The sequence below is a fragment of the Indicator indicator genome, unplaced genomic scaffold (assembly GCF_027791375.1).
Source record: "Indicator indicator isolate 239-I01 unplaced genomic scaffold, UM_Iind_1.1 iindUn_scaffold_92, whole genome shotgun sequence".
In the NCBI taxonomy this organism is placed as follows: Eukaryota; Metazoa; Chordata; class Aves; order Piciformes; family Indicatoridae; genus Indicator; species Indicator indicator.
In genome coordinates, this window is record NW_026539210.1 from 131,894 (window position 1) to 158,995 (window position 27,102).

Consider the following 27,102-nt stretch of genomic DNA (forward strand, 5'->3'; position numbering starts at 1 on the left):
CATATGGGAGTAAAAGGTTTCCAGCCAGGGCTGAATGTGTCTCCAGCTGATGCTTTGGATGGATGTGAGACTGGATGGCATCACCTAGAGGCTTCCTTTAACTCCAAGCCTCACTCTCTTCGAGGGAGCTCTGTGCAATGGACAGAAAGGGTCAGAAAGAAAGATGGTTCCTGTGAAAGCTTTGTCTCCTGGTGGAACAAGAGGCTGGAGAAAGGCTGGGCTGGTGCAAGAGGAGAGGGCAGGCACCAAGCTGAGCTCCCTGCAGCAAGTCACCCAGGTCATTGGCATTCCACGCTTGGGAGACCCCATCTACAGCACAGGGACCACTTCTGGGCTCCCCAGTTCCAGAGGGACAGGGAAGTGCTGGAGAGAGTGCAGGGCAGGCTGCAGAGCTGCTGAGGGGCCTGGAGCAGCTCTGGGAGGAGCAAAGGCTGAGAGCCCTGGGGCTGAGAGCCTGCAGAAGAGCAGCCCCAGAGGGCAGCTGAGCAATGCTCAGCAAGAGCTAAAGGAGCTGTGGGGAGGGGGCAAGAGGCTGGGGCCAGGCTCTGCTGAGTGGTGCCCAGGGCCAGGCCAAGGGGCAAGAGGCAGAAAGTGGAAGGCAGGAGGTTGGAGCTGAGCAGGAGCAGAAAGTTTTTTGGGGTGAGGGTGCTGGAGGGCTGGAGCAGGCTGCCCAGAGAGGTTGTGGAGTCTCCTGGTGTGGAGAGCTTCCAACCCCCCCTGGGCATTGTGCTGCTGGGCAAGCTGCTGTGGGTGCCCTGCTGGAGCAGGGGCTTGGCCTGGGTGATGACCAGAGGTCTCTTCAAAACCCTTCCATTCTGTGATTGTGTGCTGCTGTGCTTCTCTGAAGGGAAGGACAACTGCTTCATGCTAGGAAGGCTGATGATGAGCTGGGGTTTACAGGCTGCATGTGGGCAGCACTTTCCCATCTGGCTCTGGCTGTTAGTCACCACAAATAGAGAGCTGGCTGCTAATGGCAGCCTGCTGAAATGAAATGCCATGGAGCCCCTCCTGAGCTACCATGTTCCTGTTAAACAGAGGAAATAATCCCAGAATCATAGAATCACAGAACTGTCAGGGCTGGAAGGGAGCTCAAGGCTCAGCCAGTCCCAACCCCCTGCCATGGGCAGGGACACCTCACACTCCAGCAGGTTGCTCACAGCCACCTCCAGCCTGGCTGCAAACACCTCCAGGGATGAGGCTTCCACCACCTCCCTGGGCAACCTCTGCCAGGCTCTCACCACCCTCCTGGCCAACAACTTCTTCCTCACAGCCAATCTCCAGCTCCCCACTTCTACTTTTGCTCCAGCCCCCCCACTCCTATCCCTCCCTCACACCCTCCAAAGTCCCTCCCCAGCTTTCTTGGAGCCCCCTGCAGATGCTGCAAGGCCACCAGAAGGTCTCCTGGGAGCCTTCTCCTCTCCAGCCTGCACAACCCCAACTCTCTCAGGCTGTCTGCAGAGCAGAGCAGCTCCAGCCCTCTGCTCCTCCTCCTGGCCCTTCTCTGGACCCCTTCCAGCCCCTCCACAGCCTTCCTGGCCTAGGGGCTCCAGACCTGGACCCAGAGCTCCAGGTGGGCTCTCAGCAGAGTGGAGCAGAGGGGGAGAATCCCCTCCCTGGCCCTGCTGGCCACACTTCTCCTGCTGCAGCCCAGGCTCTGCTTGGCTCTCTGGGCTGCAAGTGATCACTGCTGGCTCCTGCTGAGCCTCTCCTCCCCCAGCACCCCCAAGGCCTTTCCTTCAGGGCTGCTCTCCAGCCAGTCCCTGCCCAGCCTCTCTCAGTGCCTGGGATTGCCCTGCCCCAGCTGCAGGACCTTGCCCTTGGTCTTGTTGAACCTCCTGAGGTTGGCTTGGGCTCAGCTCTGCAGCCTGTCCAGCTCCCTCTGGATGGATCCCTTCCCTGCAGCCTGTCCAGCTCCCTCTGGATGGATCCCTTCCCTGCAGCCTGTCCAGCTCCCTCTGGATGGATCCCTTCCCTCCAGCCTGTCCAGCTCCCTCTGGATGGATCCCTTCCCTCCAGCCTGTCCAGCTCCCTCTGGATGGATCCCTTCCCTCCAGCCTGTCCAGCTCCCTCTGGATGGATCCCTTCCCTGCAGCCTGTCCAGCTCCCTCTGGCTGGATCACTTCTCTCCAGCCTGTCCAGCTCCCTCTGGATGGATCCCTTCCCTCCAGCCTATCCAGCTCCCTCTGGATGGATCCTTTCCCTCCAGCCTGTCCAGGTCCCTCTGGATGGATCCCATCCCTCCAGCCTGTCAGCAGCACCACACAGCTTGGTGCTGAGGGAGCCTCAGTGCCACTCTCCATGGCACCAACAAAGATGTTAAATAAGCCTGGTGCCAGGACTGGTCCCTGAGGGACTCCACTTGTCCATGGACCCCTTTGATGCCATTTGTGAGATCTCTTCAAGAATGCTTTTCAGGATTCCCTTTTTCCTACCACTGAGACAGGCATCTCCATATCTCTTCCAATTTTTTTTTTTTTTCACAATTAAGGCCTTGGTGGACCCAATCTTCATGTCATAGAGATCAGAAAGAAAGGAAACTTCTTGGGGGTGGAGGGAGGGAAAACCTGCAGAAGAAGCAGACCTGAAATTCATTGTTTGGAAGGTCTCTCTAGCACTTAGCTTGCTTCTGAGACACAAAATGCTCCCTACTGTCCATCCAAAGAATTAGCTGCTGGGCTAATTGCTGGAGAAGAAAGTGTGTCACAGACAGAGCTCATGGAATTTGGGGCTCTGGGTATTAGTGGGTGGCCAGATTTCAACCTTTGTCTTCTCTTCTGAAGAGAAAAGGGAGGAAGATCTCCCTGCAAGATGTGCAAAAACAAAAAGACTGAGAATAAAAGGAGAAGGTAAAGACCTCACCTGGCAGCACTACACCCAGTTCTGGTGCCCCCCAGAAGTGCTGGAGGGGTGTCAGGTGGTGACAAAGTGCCCAGGAGCCAGCAATGGTCCCTGGCAGCCCACAGCCAGCTGAGTGCTGAGCTGCATCCAGAGCAGGGAGAGCAGCAGCACAGGGAGGGGATTCTGCCCCTGCTCTGCTCTGCTCAGACCCCACCTGCAGCACTGCCTCCAGCTCTGGGGCCCCCAGCACAAGAAGGACCTGGAGCTGCTGGAGAGGCTCCAGAGGAGGCCACCAAGGTGAGCAGAGGCTGCAGAACCTCCCCTGTGGGGACAGGCTGGGAGAGTTGGGGCTGTGCAGCCTGGAGAAGAGAAGGCTCCAGGGAGACCTCAGAGCAGCCTTGCAGGACCTGAAGGGCTCCAGGAGAGCTGGGGAGGGACTTTGGAGAAGGGTTGGGAGTGTCAGGCTGAGGGACAATGGCTTTGAGCTGGGAGAGGGGAGAGTGAGAGTGGAGAGGAGGAAGAAATTGTTGAGAGTGAGGGTGGGGAGAGACTGGCACAGGTTGCCCAGGGAGGCTGTGGGTGGTTTGGAGGTGCTGAAGTCCAGGCTGGATGAGGCCTTGAGCAACCTGGTGTACTTAGATGGTCTTTAAGACCCCTTCCAAGCCAACCCCTCCTGTGACTCCATGAACCTGTGAGGCAGGTATCAATGCTGTCAGGAGAAGACAAGAGGAGCAGTCCCCATCACCATTGGAGCTGCCTCAGCCTTACAGCTGTGAGAGCAGCCTGTGGCAGGCAGGTTTCATTCCATGTCAAACACCACTAACTGACTGATCAATTACTCAGCAGAGAGGGTGACCAACACACATGGTCATGTGCCTCACTGTGATCAGGTGGCCACAGCATCACCTTCAACCTGCTCTGTATTTGCTCTTTCCATCCTCTGCCACTCAGCAGCTGGAGCCAGTGTGTGCACAGCCCAGGGGCTCCTCCTCCACAATCTGGTTTATCATGGAATCACAGAATGGGTTGGAAGAGAGCTCCAAAGCTCATCCAGCCCAATCCCTCTGCACTCAGCAGGGACATCCTCCACTAGATCAGGTTGCCCACAGCCCTCTCCAGCCTCCCCTTGAATATCTCCAGGGCTGTCTCCTGACTTTTTGTGTCCTTCCTTTTCACTCACTTCTGCTGCAATTTCATCCACCTTATGACTTCAAATACCTTGTTTGGGTTGAGAGCAGCTCTGAAGAAGAAGCCTTGAGGGTGTTGGTTGCTGAGCAGCTGCCCAGGAGCCAGCAGTGCCCTCCTGCAGCCCAGCAGGCAGCTGTGTGCTGGCTGCAGCCAGAGCAGTGTGGGCAGCAGGGCAGCAGAGGGGATTCTGCCCCTTGGCTCTGCTGGGCTCAGACCTCACCTCCAATCCTGCCTCCAGCTCTGCTGTCCCCAGCAGGAGAAGGGCACAGAGCTGTGGAGAGAGTCCAGAGGAGGCCACAAAGATGATCCAAGGGCTGGAGCAGCTCTGCTGTGAGGAGAGGCTGAGGAAGCTGGGGGAGAGGAGAAGGCTCCAGGGGGACCTCAGAGCTGCCTGCCAGGACCTGAAGGGATCCTGCAGGAAGGCTGCAGAGAGACTTTTGCTGAGGGTGTCTGGAGACAGGCCAAGGGGAATGGTTGAAAGCTGAGGCAGAGCAGGGTGAGACTGGAGCTGAGGAAGAAGTTCTTCAGTAGGAGGGTGGTGAGACTCTGGCACAGGCTGTTGGTGTCTCCATCCCTGGAGGTGTTCCAGCAGGATGTGGCCATGGTTCAGTGGCCATGGTGGGGTTGGGTTGATGGTTGGACTGGATGAGTTTGGAGGTCTTTTCCAACCCAGACCAAGTGCCTGTCTGCCACTGCCCATGCCAATCCCTTTCCAGGAAGGATCCAACTGTGGGGACATCCAATTGCTGTGGACTGGGCAGAACCTGAAGTGGAGGTGGATGAAGACACCATGTCATCAGTAAAAATTCTCTATGTCAGGAACCTCATGCTCTCCACCACTGAGGAGACCATAGAAAAGGAGTTCAACAGCATCACACCAGGTAGGACCCCACTGAAATGGTGACTCCTACCTAGACTGCTGCCAGTGGGAACATTTCTCCATTCAACAGATGCCTAAGGAAGAGGCAAAAATATCTGGGGTTTGGTTTTCCACTGTTAAATGGTCATGTGCAAGGCCACAAAAGTCATCAACAGGCTGATGAGTGGAGGGCTGGAGAACCTCCCTGTGGGGCCAGGCTGGGAGAGTTGGGGCTGCTCAGCCTGGAGAAGAGAAGGCTCCAGGGAGACCTCAGAGCAGCCTTGCAGTACCTGAAGAAGGCTTCAGGAGAGCTGGGGAGGGACTTTGGAGAAGGGCTGGGAGTGCCAGGCTGAGGGACAATGGCTTTGAGCTGGGAGAGGGGAGAGTGAGAGTGGAGAAGAGGAAGAAATTATTGAGAGTGAGGGTGGGGAGAGACTGGCACAGGTTGCCCAGGGAGGCTGTGGGTGATGTGGAGGTGTTCAAGGCCAGGCTGGATGAGGCCTTGAGCAACCTCAGCTGGTGGGAGGAGTCCCTGCCTGTGACAGGGGGCTGGAGCTGGATGATCTTGAAGGTCCCTTCCAACCCAACCCATTTCATGTTCCTGTGATGACCAACATGGGCTGAAGGCTCCAACATGCAGATCATATCATCCCATGATGGGCTGCTTCACTTCCAGCAAACAGCAGAGCTAACCTCTTTAAGGTGATTTGATCATGGCACTGAGTGCCGTGATGGTCCTAGGTTGATATTGGACTCAATGATCTTGGAGGTCTTTTTCAACTAAGACAATTCTGTGATTTGTAGCTCAAACAGATCTAAAATGCTGCAGGGTCCTGCAGCTGGGCCAGAACAATCCTCACTATCAGTCAAGGCTGGTGGATGAGGGGATAGAGAGCAGCCCTGCAGAGAAGGACCTGGGGGTGCTGGAGGGGAGAAGCTGGACAGGAGCCAGCAATGGGCACTGGCAGCACAGAAGGCCAAGGGCAGCCTGGGCTGCATCCAAAGCAGTGTGGGCAGAGCTGGAGAGAGAGGATCCTGCCCCTCTGCTCTGCTCTGGGGAGACCTCACCTGCAGGGCTGGGGCCTGATATGGAGCCCTGAGAACAAGAGAGACCTGGAGGTGATGGAGCGGGTCCAGAGGAGGGCAATGAAAATGCTCAGGGGATTGGAGAACCTCTGCAATGGGGACAGGCTGAGGGAGCTGGGGGTGTTCAGCATGGAGAAAAGAAGGCTCCAGGGAGACCTTGGAGCAGCCTGCCAGGACCTGAAGGGGCTACAAGAAGGCTGCAGAGGGACTGTTCCCAAAGGCCTGCAGGGACAGGCCCAGGGGCAATGGCTTCAAAGTAGATCAGAGCAGATTGAGATTGGATGTGAGGAACAAGTTCTGCAGCAGGAGGCTGCTGGAACACTGCAAGAGGTTGCCCAGGGAGGTGGTTGAGGCTCCATGGCTGGAGGTCTTCAAGGGGAGGCTGGAGAGGGCTGTGGGCAACCTGATCTAGTGGAGGATGTCCCTGCTGAGTGCAGAGGGCTTGGAGGATGAGCTTTGGAGGTCCCAGACCATTCTGAGAGATTCCGGTGTCATAACAGTGATTTTTTTCTGTTGTTGCATGGTTTTGCTCTCTGTTAAAAAGAGAGCAGCAGCTGTGTGCTTGCAGCAACCTTCTCCCGTGGCAGAGGATGATGGCAGAGTCAGTTCCTGTGAGTGCTTTTGATCTCAGCTGCCTACATCTGAGTTTTGTCATCGTTTTTATACCCCCAAATTAATAAAATAACAATAAATGACAGGCTCCCACCTCCTTCTGTGAGCCTGTGAATAGTCAGAGCTTATCACTGAGTGCAGGATCTACCCTGGTGCCTGCTGCATGCACTCAGGCTGAGGTTCTCCCAGCAGCCAGTGGCTTTGTTGGGAATAAAAATCCTGCTTGGCTTACAAAGGAGATTTTTTGTTTTGGTTTGGTTTGGTTTTTTTTTGCTCCTGAGTGGCTCCAGCTTGAGGAAATTCCACCCCAAGCCAACAAAGCAAATCTAAGCCCTTGCTGCTGCTCTCCAAGCCACACAGTCCATTAGGCATTAGCAGCTCCTGCTTGGCAACAGGAATTTGCCTTTCATCTCAGTCCTCTCCACTTCCTGCCATTAATTTTTTAGCAGGCACTACAGAGCTGCATTTGGCCTGCACTGACTTCTTGTCATTCCTGCTCCATGCAGTTCTCTTTTTTTTTCTTTCTGCTAGGTTGCAGTGCATCTTTGCAACTTTCTTTATCAGCTTTTCCTGACCTTTCAATGCTTCTGATGTTTATTCCTAATGTTCAGCCTAAATCTCCCTTGCTGAGGATCCAAAGGAGCTATGATCCAGAGGTCTCCATGCCAGAGCAATTATCACACCACTACAGACTCCACCAGGAGTGCTGCTCACACACCTTGGGTTGTGACAGAGCACAAGTGGCCCCCTTCAATCCGTGCCAAAGTCAGTGCCTGAGGACATCCTCACTTGTCTCACTGAAAAGCTCTCCGTTTGCTCCCTAGGGATTTTGGCATAACCCCCTGTCCCTTGCAAAGCTTCCAGCAGCAGGAAGGTCATGCTCTCCAAGTGTGCTGAAGGGGAAAATATTCCCTGCATCCTGTCAGAGGGATGGAGATGACCTGGAGGCTGCTACCACATTGCTTTGCCCCAGCAGAGGCAGAAGCGGGGAAGGGGTAGGAAGCTCAGGCAAGGAGCTGAGAGCCATCAAGGAAGGAGAAATGAGATTTTTTTCAGAGCACAGAGAGGTCTTTAAAACCTGGATTTGTAATCAATGCATCAGCAAAGAACTGCCATGACTTCAGGCTCAGAAATTCCCCCCTCTGACCCCAGAAGGACACCAAGTGCTGCTGACTCCTCCGGTGTCGTTTCGAAGACCTGCAGGCTGCTCAAGGTTAGAGGCTGGGACAGGCTTCATTTCGCCTGCTGGAGCTGCTGCTGACTTCCCCTGATCTCCCAGGAAAGATCTTTTCTCCTGCAGTTATTGAAGTGAGAGCTTTTTGCAGCAATATGATATTTCCCTCTGCAGCTGCTGGGCTTTAAAGGGTAAGAAAGCCACCAGCAGAGTCGTTCCACATCTCTTAGCTGTACTTCCAAAGGATGTGTTTTGGGGGGGCTTATAGTTTTTGGTGGCTGGGTTTGGTTGAGGATGTGCTTCCCAATTCACAGGAGGAAGGGGGAGATGGATAATTAGAGAAGAAAAGAAAGCAGATGCCTAAAGCTTGTGAGCACAGGGAACAGGACCAATGTGCTTATTTTGGAGACAAACTTATTAGTGCTGAGGGTCTCAGTGCCAAGGAGCTGCCTGCAGCAGAGCAGCTGACAAGGAGAAGGGAAACTTGTACAAGGTAGACACAGAAGAGATGTGTTGGATGATAGATGTTGGAAGGGACCTCCAGAGATCATTGAGTCCAACCCCACTGCCAGAGCAGGGTCACTGAGGGCAGGTCCCACAGGAACACATCCAGGTGGGTCATGAAAGTCTCCAGAGAAAAAAAAAGCCACTTACAGCTGGGATCATTTGGAGTCATCACAGAGGTGTAAAAAGATTCCACCTGAATGGAGCAGGGTTAGAGGTTTCCAGCCCAAGCCCACTCCCAGCAGGACCAACCACTGAAGCTCAGCAGGCTGATGGGGCCATACCTGTGACACCATCTGGGACCCTACCCCAAGGATGCCCCATTGGTGAGGTGTCCCTGCCCATGGCAGGGGAGTTGGAACTGGATGATCCTTGAGGTCCCTTCCAACCCTGACAATTCTATGATTCCCACAGGGAATTCTGTTTCTTAGGGCCAGACCTGCTGCCCACTTGCTCCCAGACCATCCCCATGCTCAGAGGTGCCCTGTGGCCAAGACAGGACTGGGTGCTCATTCTTGTTGAATGTCCTGAGTTGATGGTCAAGAGGGAAGCCTCCTTGTTTCATGGCAGAAACATCAGCTTCCCTGAGGCTGCCTCAGGGGAACACTCACCATGCCTGTAGGACACCATGGAGATGGTGTGATGACATTACCTGCAGCTCACCAAGTCCTGCACTGTGCCATGGATGTTAGGAACAAGTTCTGCACCAGGAGAGTAGTGGAACACTGCAACAGGTTGCCCAGGGAAGTGGTTGAGGCCCCATCCCTGAAGATCTTCAAGGGGAGGCTGGACAGGGCTGTGGGCAACCTGATCTAGTGGAGGATGTCCCTGCTGAGTGCAGGGGCTTGGACTGGCTGAGCTTTGGAGCTCCCTTCCTGGCCAAAACATTCTGTGATTCTCTGATTCTCTGATTCTCTGATTCTGTGACTCTGATTCTGTGACTCTAATTCTGTGATTCTCTGATTCTCTGGTTCTCTGATTCTGTGACTCTCTGATTCTGTTTCTGTGATTCTATGATTCTCTGATTCTGTCATTCTGTCATTGTGTGATTCTGAGATTCTGTGATTCTGCTCAGCCCTCCAGTCAGAAGGGCAGAGGCAGTGCCCAACAGAGCATTTTGATCAGGAGGAATTCACTGTAGTTTGACTGGGAACTTAGTGGTGCCTGACCCCAAGTCAGCCTTGAAAGTTTGCCTTGAAATGCTTCAACCATTATCTATTTACCTTCCCCAGACACCTACATCCCAAGAGGCAAGAAGACACTCTCCTCTTCTTCTACCCTTAGTCAGCCTTCACCCTCCAAGGGTTTCACCACCCAGCACAGCTGCTCTTCCAGATGTGTATTGTCCAATGAACACCCATTCCCAACTCATTTCCCAACAGGTGCAGTAGAGAGAGTCAAGAAAATCCGGGACTATGCCTTCGTGCACTTCAACAAGAGGGAGCACGCAGTGGAAGCCATGAAGGCCTTGAATGGGAAGGTAAAGCAGCTGGAGATACCAACTCCTGGGGCTCATGGGCAATGCATCAGGCACAGCTGAAGCCAAGCTGCCTGCTTTGTTAGCTACAAGAACACCTGGGAGGTGTCAGCTCTTTGCAAGCATGTGTGACACTCCTGAATGCCTTCTTCAGGAGCAAAGGGCACATGGTATAGAACCAGACTGGTAGGGTTAGATAATCATAAAATCATAGAATGGTTTGGGTTGGAGAAGGCCTCCAAGTTCATCCAGCTCAACCATCAACCCAGCCCCACCATGGCCACCAAACCATGGCCCCAAGTGCCATGGCCACACCTTGCTGGAACACCTCCAGCCATGGGGACTCCACCACCTCCCTGGGCAGCCTCTGCCAATCCCTGACCACTCTTGCACCAAAGGATTTTTTCCTCCTCTCCAACCTAACCTTCCCCTGGCACAGTTTCAGGACATTTCCTCTCCTTTTCTCACCTGAGACCAGGGAGAAGAGATCAAACTCAACCTCACTGCAGCCTCCTCTCAGGAGCTGTAGAGAGCAATGAGGTCTCCCTCAGCCTCCTCTTCTCCACCCCAAACCCCCCCAGCTCCCTCAGCTGCTTCTCCCTCCCCAGCCCTCTTCTCCAGACCCTTCCCCAGCTCTCTTGCCCTTCTCTGCACCTGCTCCAGCCCCTCAGTGTCCTTCTGGCACTCAGGGCCCAGAGCTGAAGCCAGCACTCAAGCTGTGGCCTCCCCAGTGCCCAGCACAGGGCACAAGCCCTGCCCTGCTCCTGCTGCCCACACCATTGCTGCTCCAGGCCAGGCTGCTGCTGCCCTTCTTGCCCACCTGGGCACTGCTGCCTCAGCTCCAGCTGCTGCCACCCAGCACCCCCAGGGCCTTTTGTGCTGGGCACTTTCCAGCCCCTCTGCCCCCAGCCTGGAGCCTTCCTGGGGTTGTTGTGACCCAAGGGCAGGACCCAGCCCTTGGCCTTGTTGAACCTCATCCAACTGACCTTGACTCATCAATCCAGCCTGGCCAGGTCCCTCTGCAGAGCCTCTCTGCCCTCCAGCAGCCCAACATTGCCACCCAATTTAGTGTCCTCTGCAGCCTCCCTGAGGCTGTGCTGAATTCCCTCATCCATTAAACAGATCTGGCTCCAGCCCTGAGCCCTGGGTTGGACTTAATAATTGTAAAGGTCTTTTCCAACAAAAACAATTCCCTGGTTCTGTGATTTGGAGGTTCTGGCAAAGAAAACCCAGAAAGAGGACAAGAAAAGGAGGGGTTCCAGGTCCCCTTGGTTTGTGCTCACATCCCTCTTCCACGCCTGCCAAGGAAAACACTCCCAGGGGCAGTATGGGAATGGCAAAGCAGGACAGACAAGGTCAGCCCAAAACATCTGCTCCAAATTCAGAGGTGGCTTTGCAAGGAGTTTGCTGTATTTAGCCCTTCTGGCACTGCATGTAATTCACAGCACTGTAATGTGAGAGCTGTTCCCAAGGAGGTGTTAACCCCACTCCTATTTTTAGTGCCACTGTTCTCCTCCTAGGAGCACGTAGAGCCTGGCTGCCTTGCACACTGCTTTGCAGGGAAGGAAAAGCCTTTGGAACGCTTCACAGCAGAGCTAAGTCAGTCAGGAAGCTTCTCCCAACTGGGAGCAGGGCTGAGGGCTCTCAACATGCTAAACCCTTACCCAGACAGTGCCTTCTTCCACCCTGGGGACAGAGATTTTAGCTTTTACACAATCCCAGCATGGTGTGGTGGGATGGGACCTCTGGGCGTCACCCAGCCCAAGCCCCTGCTCCAGCACGGCACCCACAGCAGCTTGCCCAGCAGCACAATGCCCGGGGGGGTTGGAAGCTCTCCACACCAGGAGACTCCACAACCTCTCTGGGCAGCCTGCTCCAGCCCTCCAGCACCCTCACCCCAAACAACTTTCTGCTCCTGCTCAGCTCCAACCTCCTGCCTTCCACTTTCTGCCCCTTGCCCCTTGGCCTGGCCCTGGGCACCACTCAGCAGAGCCTGGCCCCAGCCTCTTGCCCCCTCCCCACAGCTCCTTTAGCTCTTGCTGAGCATTGCTCAGCTGCCCTCTGGGGCTGCTCTTCTGCAGGCTCTCAGCCCCAGGGCTCTCAGCCTTTGCTCCTCACACAGCTGCTCCTGGCCCCTCAGCAGCTTTGCAGCCTGCCCTGCACTCTCTCCAGCACTTCCCTGTCTCTCTGGAACTGGGTAGCCCAGGTCCTTTTCCATGGAGCTGCTTCCCAGCAGGTCTCCCTTCACCTGTGCTGCTGCAGGAGGTTGTTCCTCCCCAGGGGCAGGATCCCACCCTTGCCCTTGGTGTAGTCCATGAGGTTCCCTCTGCCCAGCTCTCCATCCTTGTGAGGAAATTGCCTCCCTGGGCAGGGCTAATTCCTGTGTCCTTTGGAAACTTAGACTCACACTTCTCCTCCGCTCTCTCCCCACCCCCTGGCATGAAGGTGCTGGATGGATCTCCGATCGAGGTGACCTTAGCCAAGCCCGTGGACAAGGACAGCTACGTGCGCTACACGCGGGGCACGGGGGGCAGAGGCTCCATGCTGCAAGGGGACTACACCTACGCCTTTGGGCACCTCTACGACCCTGCCACCGCCTACCTGGGCCCCCCAGTGTTCTACGCACCCCAGACCTATGCAGCCATGCCCAACCTCCACTTCCCTGCTGCCAAAGGGCTGGGCAACAGGAGCGTCATCCGGCCCCCCTCCATCCGAGGTAACTCCTGCCCTGCCAAGCATCTCCCCTGGGGCTTCGCTGGCGGCTCCCTAGGCTCCTGGTGATGTGGTGGATCCCTTTCAGAGGGGGAGGGAAGGGAGAGTTTCTAGGCTCTGTCCTTCATAAGGGTGCAGTAACCTTCCAGGGCATAACCACTCTCCCAAGGAAAGAGCTTCCAGGCTGCTCCTTGGGGCAGTGATAACAAACCACAACTTCTCTTGGTTCGGCCCCAGCAGGGAAGATCAAATCAAACCATTTTCCTTTCATAGAATCATAGAATCATAGAATCAGTCAGGGTTGGAAGGGACCACAAGGATCATCTAGTTCCAACCCCCCTGCCATGGGCAGGGACACCTCACACTGCATCAGGCTGGCCAGAGCCTCATCCAGAGCCATCTTCCTCCAACCCCTGAGGCAGGGTAGGGAAACCACCACTATGGAATCAAGTCATTGATTGCAGATTCCTCTTGAGGGGCAGGTGGGGATCAACAACCTAATAACAAACAAGCTCTGGAGCATTTCTGAAAGCTGCCGGGGCTCTGCTTGTGACCTTGGGTGTCCACACCTGGGACCAAATCAAGCCCCCACACTTGGCTACCCCCACATGAAATCACATGGCAGGGATTGTTTGGTATGTGAAGAGTTAATGAGCTTAGGAGATAGCTAAATGGAAAGAGAGAGAGAGATAAATAGATTGATAGATTGATAAATACATAGATTGATAGATTGATAAATACATAGATTGATAAATAAATAGATAAATAGGTAGATAAATAGATTGATAGATAAATTGATAGATAGATTGATAGATAAATTGATAGATAGATAGATAGATAGATAGATAGATACATAGATAGATACATAGATAGATACATAGATAGATACATAGATAGGAAGGTAGATAGATAGACAGACAGACACAGACAGGTAGATAGATAGATAGAGAGATAGATAGATAGAGTAAGTAGATAGATAGATAGATAGAGTAGGTAGAGAGAGAGAGATAGATAAGTAGGTAGAATAAAAAGTAAAATAAAATCCAGTAGGGAGAGGTAAATTCATGAAAGAAATGGTCTGGAATCAGCTTGGAAGTAGAAAAAGGTGATTTTAAATCTATGTATATGTACAGCAATAACAGGGGGAGGTTACAAAGGTAAGGGATAAGGATAAATGGGAAAATATACAAACCCAAGCCCAGCTGGCCTTGTATTCCCTGGATGTAAGTGGATTCAGTTCTTTGGGAAGCGTGGATGCAGCTGGGAAAACAGCCCCCAGCAGGTGGTCAGTGCAGGAGCAGTAGATGACCACTGTCGAGCAGGCGAAGCAGGGAAAGAGTTCAGATGTGGCTCTCCTTAAATAGGCTTTGCTGGACAGGAAGGGGCAGTGGAATAGACCACCTCTGAGCCAAGGGGAACCCTTCTTCCTGGGAGGGGGAAAACCAAGTCTGGATCAAGTTTCTTTTGTCCACCTGGGGGCTGGTTCTGTTTTTTCAGCCCCCAGCAAGGATGGGTGTAACCCAGCACAGATAGATAGGTAGGTAGGTAGATGGGTAGATAGATAGATAGATAGATAGAGTAGATAGATAAGTAGATAGATAGATAAGTAGATAGATGATAAAATAGACAAAGTAGATAGATAGATAGATAGATAGATAGATAGATAGATAGATAGATAGATAGATAAGTAGGTATATAAGTAGATAGATAAGTAGATGGATAGATAAGCAGATAGATATGTAGATAGATGATAAAGTAGATAAGTAGATAGAGTAGATAGATAAGTAGATAAATAGATGATAAAGTAGATAAGTAGATAGAGTAGATAGATAAGTAGATAGATAGATAAAGTAGATAAGTAGATAGATAGATAAGTAGATTATAAAGTAGATAAGTAGATAGATAAAGTAGATAGATAAAGCAGATAAGTAGACGGACAGATAAAGTAGATAAGTAGATAGATAAAGTAGATAAAGTAGATAGATAAGTAGATAGATAGATAGATTGAGTAGATAAGTAGATAAGTAGATGATAAGTAGATAAGTAGATGATAAAGTAGATAAGTAGATAGATAAAATAGAGAGATAGAGTAGATAGATAAGTAGATAGATAAGTAGAATGATAGATAAATAGATAAGTAGATGATAAAGTAGATAAGTAGATAAAGTAGATAAAGTAGATAGATAAGTAGATAGAGTAGATAGATAAGTAGATAGAGTAGATAGATAAGTAGATAAGTAGATAGATAAAGAAGATAGATAAGGTAGATAGATAGATAGATAGATAGATAGATAGATAGATAGATAGATAGACAGACAGATAAGCAAACCTGCCCCTCTGTTCTTCCTTCCAAAGGTGGCAACTGTGGCAATCAGCTTGTGTCCCCAAGGCCAGGGGCAGGTCCCACAGCAGGCTGGGATGAAGCAGACTCTCCATCAAGGCTGATAAGGACCGTGCCAGCCAATTTTTTCCCCCTTCCCAAGGAAAGAGAGAGAGGAGCTGGAATTTCTCTTGCTGCCTGCCACAGGTCACGCAGGGAAAGGTGGAGCTGTGCCAACCCACCAGCCCTCTCTTGCCTTAGAGTCATCCCAGCTTCCTAAGTAGGGCTCTCCAGGGGAAAAACTGAAGTGTCCTATGGAGAAAGGAAGCGTTTTGGTTCACAGAAGCAAGGTGTGGGAGTTTTAGGCTGTGCCTAGGGAAATTTTCCACAGACCTTGAACAGAAAATGATAGAAAGTAAGTAAATTACCATTGGAATCCTGAACCCTTCCAGACACTGAGATTCCCCTGCCGCCCCAACCCAGGGTAAGAAGGAGTCCCCACATCGAACCTGGCCAAAGGAGAAGGTGGGAATGGGGTCAGGGAGAAGCAGGGCTGCCACAAAACCCCTCGGTGGCCAAGCACAGGGAGCGGACGTCTTGCCTGGGCGAGCCCAGCAGCAGCCTTCCTCCCGCCCTCCTCCTCCTCCCCAGAGCCCAGCCTGCGGAGCTAACTTTTCCCTTTCAGGGAGGAGCAGGGTGGATGTTTTTCCCTCGGTTTGATCCAGTTTAATGCCTTCTTACATTCCTAGAAATTTACATGAATGTACCTGTAGGGGCTGCGGGCGTCAGAGGCCTGGGAGGTCGCGGCTACCTGGCGTACGCAGGGCTGGGGCGCGGATACCAGCTGAAGGGAGAAAAGAGGGCAGAGGAGAAGCTCTACGACCTCTTGCCAGGAATGGAGCTCACCCCCATGAACCACATCGCTCTCAAGCCCCAAGGGATCAAACTGGCTCCTCAGGTAGGTGTGGGAAACCTGCAGGCAGGAGCTGGAGTGGAGCTTGAATCGGGATTGGGCTAGGCTGGAAAAGACCTTGAAAGATCACCAAGTCCAGCAACTAACCCAGCACTGGCCACTGCTAGGCACCAATGCTGAGCTTGAAGGCAGGCAGGGATTGAGCAGTGGCAAAGAGAGATCTCAGGGCCTTAGGACAAGTGGTTAAGGCATCAGGAGCTCAAGCAGTGATCTCCTCTGTTCCCTCTAACCAACACTACCAAGTCCAATGCTGAGCTTGCAGGTAGGCAGTGATGGAGCAGTGGCAAAGAGAGACCTCAGGGCCTTAGGTCAAGTGGTTAAGGGATCAGAAGCTCAGTGATCTCCTCTAATCCCCAAACCAACACTGCCAAGTCCACTGCTGAGCTTTCAGGTAGGCAGTGATGGAGCAGTGGCAAAGAGAGAATTCAGGGCTTTAGGTCAAGTGGCTAAGGGATCAGAAACTCAGTGATTCCCCTCTGTCTCCCCATCCAACACTACCAAGTCCACTGCTACTCACCACTGCTGAGCTTGCAGGTAGGCAGTGGTGAAGTGAAGACAAAGAGAGAGTTCAGGGCCTTAGGTCAAGTGGTTAAGGGATCAGAAGCTCAGTGATCTCCTCTATCCCCTACCCAACACTGCCAAGTCCACTGCTGAGCTCTCAGGTAGGCAGTGATGGAGCAGTGACAAAGAGAGACCTCAGGGTTTTAGGACACGTGGCTAAGGCATCAGGAGCTCAGTGATCTCCTCTATCGTCTACCCAACACTGCCAAGTCCACTGCTACTCACCACTGCTGAGCTTGCAGGTAGGCAGTGGTGAAGTGAAGACAAAGAGAGAGTTCAGGGCCTTAGGTCAAGTGGTTAAGGCATCAGGAGCTCAGTGATCTCCTCTATCCCCTACCCAACACTGCCAAGTCCACTGCTAATCACCACTGTTGAGTTTTCACGTAGGCAGTGATGGAGTAGTGACAAAGAGAGACCTCAGGGCCTTAGGACAAGTGGCTAAGGCATCAGGAGCTCAAGGAGTGTACACAGTGATGAAGCAGTGACAAAGAGAGACTCTATCCCCTTACCCAACACTGCCAAGTCCATTGCTGATCCTTCAGGTAGGCAGTGATGAAATAAAGACAAAGAGAGACTTTGGGGGCTTAGGACAAGTGGCTAAGGCATCAGGAGCTCAAGCAGTGTTCTCCTTTGTTCCTCCTACCTAACACTCCCAAGTCCATTGCTGATCCTTCAGGCAGGCAGTGATGGAGCAGTGACAAAGAGAGACCTCAGGGCCTTAAGATAAATGGTTAAGGGATCAGGAGCTCATGCAGTGATCTCTATCATCCTACCCAACACTAGCAGGTCCACTGCTAATCACCACTGTCAGTGATGAAGTGAAGACAAGAAGTCCAGAGGCAATGAAGAGAGACTTCAGGGCCTGAGGACAAGTGGTTAAGGGATTGGGAGCTCAAGCAGTGTTCTCCTCTATCCCCCCTGCTGTGGGGTGTGATGAGGGAATGAAGAGGAAGAGCCAGAAAATCAATGTCTGGCTCCAAGCCTGGTGTCTCTGGCAGGACTTTGGGTTCTTTAATCATGGGTTGATTACCAGGACACCAGGCATGCTGGCAGTAGATGAGATACATCTGTCTGAAAAGCGTAGAAGGATCTCAGCCCAGGAGCTGGCAGGACCCACTGAAAGAGCTTAGAAAGGGGAAGGGCACAAAACTGGGCTGGCTGGAAATAAGCCCAAGGGCAGCACTCTGCTGTTTGAAGGGTGAGGGGCTAGGGAAGGCTGTCAGTGGAAGTAGGGAATGGAGACCCAGGTGGTAGCAAAGATGCAAGGGTGATGGATTAGAAACCACAGGAGCACCTGTGAGAACAGGCAGGCAGAAGCTGGGACTACAAGAAGGTGGCAGGGCCAAGGATGAGTGCAGAGTCCTGCAGCTGGGGAGAAAGAATAAACTGCAGCAGGACAGGTTGGGAGGGGATCTGCTGGAGAGCAGCCCCAAGCAGAAGGAGCTGGCAGTGCTGGGGGGCAGCAAGTTCTGCCTGGCACAGCAATGTGCCCTGGGGGCCAAGAAGGCCAAGGGGGTCCTGGGCTGCATGCAGCAGAGTGTGGCCAGCAGAGCCAGGGAGGTTCTCCTCCCCTGCTGCTCTGCCCTGCTGAGGCCACAGCTGGAATATTGCATGCAGTTCCTCTCTGCCCAGCTCTCAGCCTGTCCAAGTCTCTGAATGGCCTCACAGCCTTCAGGTGTCTCAGCCAAGCCTCCCAGTTTGGTACCATCAGCAAACCTACAGAGCAGACCCCGTCTGTCTGTCTGTCTGTCTGTCTGTCCCTTCGTCAGTGTCATTGCTGAAGATGTTGAACAGGACCAGACCCAGCACTGATCCCTGGGGCACTCCACTGGTCCCAGCTCTCCAGGTGGCCTTGGCACCACTGACCACCACTCTCTGCACTCTGTTGTGTAACAGTTCCCAATCCCTCTCACTCTCTGCTCTTCTGTCCCACACCTCCTGAGCTTGCTCACTAGGAAGCTCAGGAAGGGTGGGATAGAAGAAGAGACAGTGAGATGAATGTCCTGACACACCTGGTGGTGAAGTCAGCTAGGGAAGGGTCCTGCTTGGACCTACTGTTTGTGAACAGAGAAGGGCTTGAGGGTGATGTACCACTTGGGGACCATCTTGGGCACAGCCATCACAGAATGAGTTCTCAGCTGCTGGAGAAGGAAAGAGGGGTGCAGCAGATCTGCCACTTGGGACTTCTGGTGGACAGACTTTGGCCTGTTTCAAAGACTGGCCAGCAAGAGGCCCTTGGGACTTATGCTCTAGGCCCTTCACCAGCTTTCTTGTCCTTCCCTGTATCTGCTCCAGCACCTCAATGCTTGAATCTGCACTGGAGATTTGATAACCAAATCCATTCTTTCACCTCCAAAGACAGCAAAAAAAGACCTAAAATGCCACTAGTTGCATCTTGCAACAAGCATCTGCCCTATGGTGTCCTTTCTCCCTCAAAGGACAGCTTTCATGAACACCCATGGGTGCAAGGTGACTTCCAGTTATGGCTAGATTAAAGCACTGAGCAGGAAGAAACTCTCACCTAGTCTGATGCCATAGGATGCCACCCCTGGGGCTCCACCAGGGGATAAATGCACACCCAGAGGAAAAGATGTCAGCTCTAAAATCATTTCTGGGGAAGAAGGGTTGGGTTCCTGCACTGCCCAGCCCAGCCCGGAACTTTGGTTTCTCCAGGAGGCTTTTGATGTAGTCCTGTGTGCAGGGTTGGGATCCAGATGGATGGCTGAGGGCTGAGGAGAACAAAGTCCTCGAGGTTCTGAGGGTCCAGCTCTTAGGGCAAATCCTTTCCCCTTGCAGAGAAACATAGAATCATAGAATTGTCAGGGTTGGAAGGGACCTCAAGGATCATCCAGAGCCTGAAAGGTTTTGGAAGGTGTTGGCCTGGTGAGGTTTTGGTAAGGCCAGGTTGGAGAACAGGGCTGAGGTTGAATAGGAATTTGAGTGGTTTGTATTCCTGGATATGTTTGTGGGCAGTATTTCTATTCAAACTCTCCAGTTCTGTGGAGTGATTTTGTTTTACTCCTTTGGGGAGGGGTGAAACTGCTCTCTGTTCACTCAAACCAAGAGAGTGGGGGATGTGAAGCCAAAGCCAGAGCACCTCTGGGCAGTGCTTCCTAATCATCTGGGCTTCAGCTGTACCAAGGCTGGGGGGACAACATGGTTCAGCTCTTCTCTTTCAAACTGGAAGCAGAACTCACCTGCTGAAGGCCAGGTAATTAATTGGATAGAAACAGCCCTTTCCATCTCTTTTTTGTTTTTTTTTCCCATTCTTCTTTTCTCTCTTTTTTAATGACAAGAGAACTGTTTGGATTTTCCCCATCAGAGCAGTGAAGATGAATGTGACCTTGGTGGCTTTTAGCACCGTGCTGAAAAGCAGAGATAGAGCTTCTGGTTGGGGAAGGTGGAATTCAAAGCAAATTAGACTGATAAAAGGATAAAAACAGATAACCAGCAAAGGGGCAAAGACAGCCAAATGAACAGGGCAAGTTCTGCACCAGGAGAGTAGTGGAACACTTCAACAGGTTGCCCAGGGAGGTGGTTGAGGCTCCATGCCTGGAGATCTTCAAGGGGAGGCTGGAGAGGGCTGTGGGCAACCTGATCTGGTGGAGGATGTCCCTGCTGAGTGCAGAGGGCTTGGCCTGGATGAGCTTTGGAGCTTCCTTCCAAACCAAAACATTCTGTGATTCTGTGATTCTATGATTATGTGAATAATTAAGTGCAGAGATTCAAGGAATTTTTTAATGTCTGAAGCATTTAGATGAATCTTCAAGTTGCACACAGCCTCTGGTCTGCCCTATATATATTTTTTTAACTGAACCTCCAGGAAGGTGGCACCAAGAACCCCTTTGGAAGGGAGGAAGCTGAGCAGTGCAGGAGCTGGAGAGCTTCTGGTTGGGGGAAGAATTCAAAGCAAATCACATGGATGAAAGAGTAAAACAGATGATCAGGACAAAGCCAGCCAATTTAACAGGACTCCAGACCTCACCTGGAGCACTGGATGCAGGTCTGGAGCCCTCTCTGCAGGAAGGACCTGGAGCTGATGGAGAGGGTCCAGAGGAGGCCATGAGAATGCTCAGGGGGTTGGAGCAGCTCTGCTATGGGGACGGTCTGAGGGAGCTGGGGGTGTTCAGCATGCAGAAGGCTCCAAGGAGACCTCAGAGCAGCCTGCCAGGACCTGAAGGGCTACAAGGAGGCTGCAGAGGGACTGTTCCCAAAGGCCTGCAGGGACAGGACCAGGGGCAATGGCTTCAAAGTAGAGCAGAGCAGATTGAGATTGGATGTGAGGAACAAGTTCTGCAGCAGGAGGCTGCTGGAACACTGCAAGAGGTTGCCCAGGGAGGTGGTTGAGGCTCCATGCCTGGAGATCTTCAAGGGGAGGCTGGAGAGGGCTGTGGGCAACCTGATCTAGTGGAGGATGTCCCTGCTGAGTGCAGAGGGGTTGGGCTGGCTGAGCTTTGGAGCTCCCTTCCAACCCAGACCAATCTGTGATGCTATGATTCTGTGATTCTGTGATTCTAAGAATAATTGACTGCAGGAATTTGAGGGATTTTTTTTTTTGTTTGATGTTTGAAACACTCAGATGAGTCTTCAAGGTGCACACAGCCTCTGGTCTGCCCTATAGATATTTTTTTAACTAAGCCTCGAGGAAGGTGCCACAACCTCCCCTTTGGAAGGGAGGAGGGTGAGCAGTACAGGGGCTGGAGCTGGGTGTGAAGGAGCAGGCTGCAGAGGGACATGACTGAATCCCCATCCCCTCCCTGAAGGTGTTTCAAAGCCATTTGATGTGGCGCTGAGGAGATGGTTTAGCAGTGCTGGGGTACCAGTTAGCCTCGATGCTGCTAAAGCTCTCCTCCAACCCAAAGGAGTCTGTGAAACTAACCTGCCCCCCCAAATCCCTTTTCTCCTTTCTAGATCCTAGAAGAAATCTGCCAGAAAAACAACTGGGGCCAGCCTGTTTACCAGCTCCACTCTGCCATTGGCCAAGACCAGAGGCAGCTCTTCCTCTACAAAGTCACCATCCCAGCCCTGGCCAGCCAGAACCCCACCATGTATGTCACTGCCTGGCACAGGGCTGGGGAGGGGGCTGGGGCACAAGGCTGGGGAGGGGGCTGGGGCACAGCCCTGTGAGGAGAGGCTGAGGGAGCTGGGGGTGTTCAGCCTGCAGAAGAGGAGGCTCAGGGCAGACCTCATTGCTCTCTACAACTACCTGCAGGGAGGTTGTAGCCAGGTGGGGGTTGGGCTCTGCTCCCAGACACCAGGGACAGAAGGAGAGGACACAGCCTCAAGCTGTGCCAGGGGAGGTTTGGGCTGGATGGGAGGAAGAAATTCTTGCCAGACAGAGAGATTGGCCCTTGGGATGTGCTGCCTGGGGAGGTGGTGGAGTCACCCTCCTTGGAAGTGTTTAAAAAGAGCCTGAGTGAGGCACTTGGTGTCATGGGTTAGTTGATTGGTTAGTTGATTGGTGCTGGGGGATAGGTTGGACTTGATGGTCTCCAAAGTCTTTTCCAACCTGGTTCATGTGATTCTGTGATTATTTCATTCAATGGCATTTGAGGTATCATCTCTTCTCAAGATACACAGCTTCCTCTTTCCCCTTTGCACAGCTTCCTCTTTGCCCTTTGCACACCTTCCTCTTTGCCCTTTTTTAATAGATATAGCAGGGAGACCAAAAAAAGAAAACTCCAAAGCAACCACCCACAAGCTCCAGCAGCCTGCTAGGGACCTCAGGAGTGCTGGGTGCTCTCTCCCTGGTGGTGCCAAGATTACAGCCAGCTAGAAATAATCAGGTGCTTGTGAGGACAAAACTGAAGTATGCATTAGGCTCTTGTGGGGGAAAGAAAACAGCTTGAAGGAGGGTGCTGATAATTCAGCTTCCAAAGATGATTCCAAACGTTTCTGACCTAAAGAAAATTTTGTTGCTGTCTGTTGGAAAGAAAGAAAAAAAATAACAACCCAGCCTGCAGCAGGCTTCCTTGCACCAGGATGGGGCAGGGGGGGAGCTGATGGGAAGTAGCTCTGCAGAGAATGGACCTGGGAGTGCTGGGGGACAATCAGTTCCCCATGAGCCAGGAAGGTTCCCTCATGGCCAAGAAGGCAAATGGTGTGCTGGTGGGCATGGAGAAGAGTGTGGGAAGCAGGTTGAGGAAGGTTCTCCTCCTCCTCTATTTGGCCCTACTGAGGACATAACTGAAGCACTGTGTGCAGTTCTGGGCTGCCCAGTTCCAGAGACAGGGAAGTGCTGGAGAGAGCCCAGGGCAGGCTGCAAAGCTGCTGAGGGGCCTGGAGCAGCTCTGGGAGGAGCAAAGGCTGAGAGCCCTGGGGCTGAGAGCCTGCAGAAGAGCAGCCCCAGAGGGCAGCTGAGCAATGCTCAGCAAGAGCTAAAGGAGCTGTGGGCAGGGGGCAAGAGGCTGGGGCCAGGCTCTGCTGAGTGGTGCCCAGGGCCAGGTCAAGGGGCAAGGGGCAGAAAGTGGAAGGCAGGAGGTTGGAGCTGAGCAGGAGGAGAAAGTTGTTTGTTGTGAGGGTGCTGGAGGGCTGGAGCAGGCTGCCCAGAGAGGTTGTGGAGTCTCCTGGTGTGGAGAGCTTCCAACCCCCCCTGGGCATTGTGCTGCTGGGCAAGCTGCTGTGGGTGCCCTGCTGGAGCAGGGGGACCTTCCAGCCCTCACCATGCTGACACTCTGAAATAACTTCCTTTTTTTCTCTTTTCCTCTCAGCTTCCCCCAAGCTAACCTTTTGCTGTCCCCACAGACATCCCTTCACACCACCCAAGCTCAGTGCCTACATCGACGAAGCCAAAACCTACGCCGCGGAGTACACCCTGCAGGCCCTGGGCATCCCCACCGAGGCAGCTGAGGTGCCTCCTGCAGTGCCAGCTTTTCCAGGTATAGAGTCATAGAATTGTCAGGGTTGGAAGGGAGCTCAAGGCTCAGCCAGTCCCAACCCCCCTGCCATGGGCAGGGACACCTCACACTCCAGCAGGTTGCTCACAGCCACCTCCAGCCTGGCTGCAAACACCTCCAGGGATGAGGCTTCCACCACCTCCCTGGGCAACCTCTGCCAGGCTCTCACCACCCTCCTGGCCAACAACTTCTTCCTCACAGCCAATCTCAAGCTCCCCACTTCTACTTTTGCTCCATCCCCCCCACTCCTATCCCTCCCTCACACCCTCCAAAGTCCCTCCCCAGCTTTCTTGGAGCCCCCTGCAGATGCTGCAAGGCCACCAGAAGGTCTCCTGGGAGCCTTCTCCTCTCCAGACTGAATAGGGAAGCTCTGTATGCTGAAGGTGTCCTGGAATATTATTTCCCCCACTGCTGCTTTCTTGTGGATGTCAGAAGTGATCCTGTTTCTGGCCACTGAGGACAGAGCTGGTGGTGGTCTTCCCCTGTCCTGCTCTGCCTTGGCTTAGATGTCATCTTCCCTGCCTGTGCAGTCATTTAGCTGCCAAGTTATGCTGTGCACAGCACAGAGCAGCTCATGCTGGAGGCAGCTGTGGGGAGGTCTCTGCTCTGACCCACCTGCCAGCAGGGTCAGTGCCACAGACTCAGTTTTCCTGGGTCCAGGGATGGGTACTTCCCACCACTCAGGGCCTCATCCTGCTTATTCAGTTTCCCTCCTTTCCTTCCAGTTTGTGGCTGCCTCCTTCAACTGGGAGCCCAAGACAGGATGCAGGATCCAGAACTGGCATCCTCAGTGCCACACCTGGGGGGAGTGCCCTGCATGGACCTACTGGCTGCAGCCTGGCTGCTGCTACTAGTAGCTGTTCCTCACTGCAGAGGTGCCCAGATGGTTGGGGTGTGGTCCATCCATCCTCCCTGAGCACCCCCCAGCTCCTTTTGAACCATCTTTTGGCCTTCATCCACCAAAGAAATGACACAAGCCTGGAAACCAGGGACCTACATCTGGGGAGGGATAACAACAGGCACCAGGACAGGTTAGGAGCTGCCCTGCTGGAGAGCAGCTCCATGGAGAAAGAGCTTGGAGTGCTGGTGGGCAGCAAGTTCTGCATGGCACAGCAAAGTGCCCTTGTGGCCAGGAGAGCCAAGGGGGTCCTGGGGGCAGCAAGCAAAGTGTGGCCAGCAGGGCTGGGGAGGTTCTGCTGCCCCTCTGCTCTGCCCTGCTGAGAGCACAGCTGCAATCCTGTGTCCAGGTCTGGGCTCCCCAGGTCAGGAGAGACAGAGAGCTGCTGGAGAGAGGCCAAGGGAGAGGCAGGAGGAGGAGTTGGGGACTTGAGCATCTCCCCTGTGGAGAGAGCCTGAGAGCCCTGGGGGTGTTTAGTGTGGAGAGGAGAAGGCTGAGAGGGATCTGATCAATGTCTGTCAGTAGCTGAGGGCTGGGGGGCAAGGGGAGGGGGCCAGGCTCTGTTGGGGGGTGCTCAGCAATAAGGAACAATGGAGACAAAGTGGAACAGAGAAGATTTCAGCTCAGTATGAGGAGAAACTTCTTTGGTGTGAGGGTGCTGGAGGCCTGGAGCAGGCTGCCCAGAGAGGTTGTGGAGTCTCCTTCCCTGGAGACATTCAAAAGCCACCTGGATGTGTTCCTGTGCAGACTGCCCTGGGTGACTCTGCTCTGGAAGGGGGTCTTGGATTGGATGAGGTCCCTTTCAACCCTAATGGCTGTGAGGCTGTGATCCTGGGAAGTGAGGCTCTGATCCCAGCTCAGAGGCACGACCTTGACTCTGCTCTCCAGCATGATGTAGTGGGAGCAGCAGATGCCAAAGCTGCACACCAGGAATGCATTAGTCACTGCTCCTGACTTGTTTGGAGTGTCTCAAGGATGGATTTAAAACAAACAAAAAAAAAAAACCCAACACAACCTCCCCCCACCCCCAAAAAAAAACCCCAAAACAAATCTATCCGGCTTCCTGCCACAGGAGTCCACAAAAGCCACAGGAAAATCAATCTGTCTGGCTTGTGCAGGCTGCTGCTGCAGCATGGAAACCACACGGGCCCTCTACTGAACCCAGCCTCCACTTACTGCTTAATTAGAACCTCTCTTTTTACTTTCATCCAACCTGATTTATGTTCCCTGGAAACTCGACTGATTGACATACATTAAAGTTTTGGTCTGCCAGCACAGGCTGCTCCTTGAGCAGGGCTTGCTGAGGCCCAGCTCAGCCCCAGGAAGCAGAAGATTTCTCTTCTGATAGTGGCAGACAGGCTTTAAATGACAGACTGGGGGCTGGAGCAGCTCTGTGAGGAGCAAAGGCTGAGAACCTGGAGAAAAGCAGCCCCATGGAGTTCCTCATGCAGTTCAGCAAGGGCAAGGGTAGGGTCCTGCCCCTGGGAAGGAACAACCTCCTGCAGCAGCACAGGGGAGGGGGGACCTGCTGGGAAGCAGCTCCGTGGAGAAGGACCTGGGCTGCCCAGTTCCAGAGACAGAGAACTGCTGGAGAGAGTCCAGGGCAGGCTGCAAAGCTGCTGAGGGGCCTGGAGCAGCTCTGGGAGGAGCAAAGGCTGAGAGCCCTGGGGCTGAGAGCCTGCAGAAGAGCAGCCCCAGAGGGCAGCTGAGCAATGCTCAGCAAGAGCTAAAGGAGCTGTGGGGAGGGGGCAAGAGGCTGGGGCCAGGCTCTGCTGAGTGGTGCCCAGGGCCAGGCCAAGGGGCAAGGGGCAGAAAGTGGAAGGCAGGAGGTTGGAGCTGAGCAGGAGGAGAAAGTTGTTTGGGGTGAGGGTGCTGGAGGGCTGGAGCAGGCTGCCCAGAGAGGTTGTGGAGTCTCCTGGTGTGGAGAGCTTCCAACCCCTTGTGCTGGTTTGGGGCCAGACAGATCCTCTCTTGCCCCGAAAGGGACAAAAGAATGAGACTCACACAAACGGATTGGAGAGTGATGGAAAGTTTAAATGGAAAAAAAAAAAAAAAAACCAATTGGTGAAGCTACAGAGAACTACAAACCATAGTGACAAAGAGTATCCCAAAGCGTACAGAACCCCTCACAGAATTCCCAAAGGCTTCCCAATCCTTCCCTTCTTCCCACCTGAGGGTAAACCCAAACCCCCCAGGGCTCTTTCTTCCCCCTCCCGCTGCTAGGCAAGTCTCAGGCTGGCCAGGTCTGAGACTGCCCCCCCTCCATTCTCCTCCTGGCATTAGGCCTAGACAGGCCTAAGAGGCCTTGAGGATACTCCCCCGGCATTACCCGATAAGAGAGGACATCTCCCATGGGAGCAGAGAGGGAAGAAAGAGGAAGAGAATGACTTTGCAGATGGCCTTATAGGGTGCAGGATTTATGGGTAGAAATACGCCGTTTCCTGTGTCCACCCCTGTGGGTGGGCACCCGGGACACCAGAGGTGTATCTCATGCGGCAGTGGCAGGGGGCACCCAGCCTAAACTGCCACACCCCTCCTTGGGCATTGTGCTGCTGGGCAAGCTGCTGTGGGTGCCCTGCTGGAGCAGGGGCTTGGGCTGGGTGGTCTCCAGAGGTCCCTTCTAGCCCCTCCATGCTGGGGTTCCCTGATTCTTTTCTTCTCAACTCCAAGTTGCACCTCCCTTTGCTGATGCAAAGAAGACAGTTTGAGCTGCCACAGCAGGATCACAGAATGGTGAGGACTGGATGGGACCTCTGAAGATCACTGAGCCCAAACCCCTGCCAGAACAGGATCACCTAGGAACACATCCAGGCAGACTTTGGGAGTCTCCAAATACTCACAATCTTAGGGTCACATCTTCAACAGGGCTACATGCTCCCAATATCTCCCTCCCCACCCTGACCAGGACCTCAGCTCTGACTGACCTTGAGCTAATCCCATTGCCCAGCTGCTCAAGCAGAGATTCCAGACCCTGGAAGATGGTAGCTTGGCAGCAGAGCCTGCT

The 27,102-nt window shown here is 53.3% G+C and overlaps 1 protein-coding gene across 1 annotated transcript in view; it reads left to right on the forward strand.

Annotated features, from left to right (window-relative positions):
- The window catches only part of A1CF (APOBEC1 complementation factor), a gene marked incomplete at its 3' end in the record, with an annotated part of 35,489 nt that extends 12,307 nt beyond the window's left edge, over nt 1-23,182 (forward strand). Inside the window, exons 5-10 of the mRNA XM_054398723.1 lie at nt 4,743-4,907; nt 9,644-9,741; nt 12,184-12,454; nt 15,520-15,728; nt 21,216-21,352; nt 23,049-23,182. Of these exons, the coding sequence (XP_054254698.1) occupies nt 4,743-4,907; nt 9,644-9,741; nt 12,184-12,454; nt 15,520-15,728; nt 21,216-21,352; nt 23,049-23,182 (1,014 nt within the window). The remainder of the gene's footprint in view (nt 1-4,742; nt 4,908-9,643; nt 9,742-12,183; nt 12,455-15,519; nt 15,729-21,215; nt 21,353-23,048) is intronic.
- Between the last annotated feature and the right edge of the window lie 3,920 nt (nt 23,183-27,102).